Source organism: Vollenhovia emeryi, unplaced genomic scaffold, assembly GCF_000949405.1.
Source record: "Vollenhovia emeryi isolate VEMERY1.0 unplaced genomic scaffold, V.emery_V1.0 DF945510.1, whole genome shotgun sequence".
NCBI lineage: Eukaryota > Metazoa > Arthropoda > Insecta > Hymenoptera > Formicidae > Vollenhovia > Vollenhovia emeryi.
In genome coordinates, this window is record NW_011960856.1 from 1 (window position 1) to 2,156 (window position 2,156).

The 2,156-nt window shown below is 49.1% G+C and overlaps 1 protein-coding gene across 1 annotated transcript; it reads left to right on the forward strand.

The window, feature by feature from the left end:
- The first annotated feature begins 344 nt into the window (after window positions 1-344).
- LOC105561138 lies at window positions 345-2,072 on the forward strand. The gene is made up of 6 exons (XM_012010869.1): window positions 345-658; window positions 747-810; window positions 950-1,053; window positions 1,133-1,349; window positions 1,435-1,568; window positions 1,666-2,072. Exons 1-6 carry the CDS (start codon window positions 477-479, stop codon window positions 1,832-1,834), a joined length of 870 nt encoding a protein of 289 aa, XP_011866259.1. The 5' UTR covers window positions 345-476; the 3' UTR covers window positions 1,835-2,072.
- The last annotated feature ends 84 nt before the right edge of the window (window positions 2,073-2,156 follow it).

Consider the following 2,156-nt stretch of genomic DNA (forward strand, 5'->3'; position numbering starts at 1 on the left):
ACTTGAATCATCTACTGTAGACTGGGACTAAGACAAGACAGTTATTGTGCATTAACTCAAAGGCTCAAAACATAAAACATTATCTTAAAGCTGCCTTAAGAGTACAAGGCCGGTATTCATAGTCAGATCTTATACTCAAGACAGTCTTGAATTTATCTAAAGATGCTATATGGAACATTTCATTGGCCACGGAGTATCTAAAGATGTTAGGACAGTCTTGAGTATAAGATCCGACTATGAATACCGGCCTACGACAGCCATTCTGCTCAGACCCTAAAGGCCTGTGTCCACGATGCTAGAACTTGGACCAAGTCCTAGCATCGTGGACACTGGCCTCAAGGGACGACTGTAAACATAGCACAGCGTATGATATCCTTTGGCGCGTACAAACTTTTAGTGCTTATTTGAAACTTTGGTTGTTAAACGAGGAGGCGCGAATACATCTACGAATTTTCTGCCTGCTCTTCAGGTGCGCGATGAAGTCCAACAAAAACGTGAGTGACGAGAAACCATGGGGAGAGTTGGAGCCTAAGGAGGACGTGGTCAAGCAGGAAGTGGTAACGCCGGATCTCATTGAGACCATTTGGCGGCAGGTCATGGACGACTCGAACAGCACCGACTGCGACTACCGGAACGACCGGCAGTCCGAATACTTGCAGTGAGTGTAACGTTTGCTCACGACGTTGAACGCGAGGGAACGACGAGTCGAGCATCGGTCGCCGTTAACGTTATCAATCTCGTTTTAGGCTGCCGATGGGAAATCTACACGTGCTGAACACCATAAATCTTCATCAGCAGCTACGCACGATGGTAAAAGACGCAAACAGACTTCTCGAAAGTTGTTCCGAAAAGTCACCGTTTTTCTTTTCGCTTTCACAGTCGTCATCTATAAATGACAAACTCCTAGTAAAATTATTACATGTTAATCTCGTTTATTTGTTTTTTCTAGGACGAAGGAAACGTGCTTGGGAACATGACAGTCATCGAGTCGCAGGATTCGAAGAAAACAAGTTGTACGGGTCTATTTAATTTTCTGCCTCATCAGTCAAGAAGGTACTTCGTTAACTCGACTCACGAGCCGCGCAGCGGCGACATTGATCATTGTAATTGCTTACTGTAACCGTCGTTTCAGAGACACGTTTAAGGACAGTTCCACTGTGCATCACCTGACGCCGCAGTCCGCGCGGAATCTGCTCAGGCACGCCGTGACTACCCTGGTGGCGCACATAGGATTCGAAAACTCGTCGGATGTAGCTGTAGAGACGCTCACCGACATCGCGGATCACTTTCTCAGGCGGATAACTCTTCTGTTGAAAGTAGCGAGTGAACAGAAGGATCGCGGATTTCCCGTAAGAGAAAGCGAGAGCCACGCGATTATCGTTACAACGTCTGTACCGGTCTGTCTACACGTCGGATCACTTTTGTGTTTGTCAGGACGCCGTGGAGAGAGTGCTGCTGGAGACCGGCGTGGGTGGCGTGTCGGCGTTGCACGACTTCTATCAGGAGTACGTCTTGAAGTTCGAGGAGAACACGAGGAGGAAGGTCGAGGAAGCGATGGAGAAGCAGAGGCAAGTTGAGCTTGATGCATATTCTCGGGGTGGGGAGAAATGTGCGCTGCGTTACGCGAGAATGAATGAAAGAGCGCGATATCCGTCGGCTTTTCAGGATGGTCCTGGACGAGGCGGCCAGCAAGCTGCAGTTCGAAGAGCTGGACGAGTTCGGCAACGTGTACCGAAATGTGCCGACGTTGCAGCTGCTCGATCCCGAAATGGGCTTCACGCCCAGCCTGGACGCGGGCTTCCAAATGCTCTATAGCCTCGAACAGGACGAGTAGGCTCTACCTCGGCGCGCGATCTCGCGCACGTCCGGTCGTGTATTCAGAATTGACGATCTTACTGCCTGGAGATTGAATAGCATGGACGGAGGCGAATGTGAGCGGTTCCCCGAGCGCGGGGCACCGGTCGAGCGCATCCGTGGAAAGTAAAGAGCGATGTTGACGATCTCCTGTATCGAGAAGGTGCATATTGAGGTTACCAAGTCCGAAATAAAGAATTCGATTTTATTCTTTCGGACTTCGCAAGGTTTTTTTTCTTTTAAGGACTATGTGTATCATGCTCTTTCTAAATCTAAGGATGATCTTGCTCGTGGCTCATTCG

Excerpts from the sequence above, each read along its gene's own strand:
- LOC105561138 (XM_012010869.1), top strand. The coding sequence starts at position 477 with ATGAAGTCCAACAAAAACGTGAGTGACGAGAAACCATGGGGAGAGTTG. Across the intron at positions 811-949 it reads ATCAGCAGCTACGCACGATG|GACGAAGGAAACGTGCTTGG; the intron begins GTAAAAGACGCA and ends TGTTTTTTCTAG. Across the intron at positions 1,054-1,132 it reads CTGCCTCATCAGTCAAGAAG|AGACACGTTTAAGGACAGTT; the intron begins GTACTTCGTTAA and ends CCGTCGTTTCAG.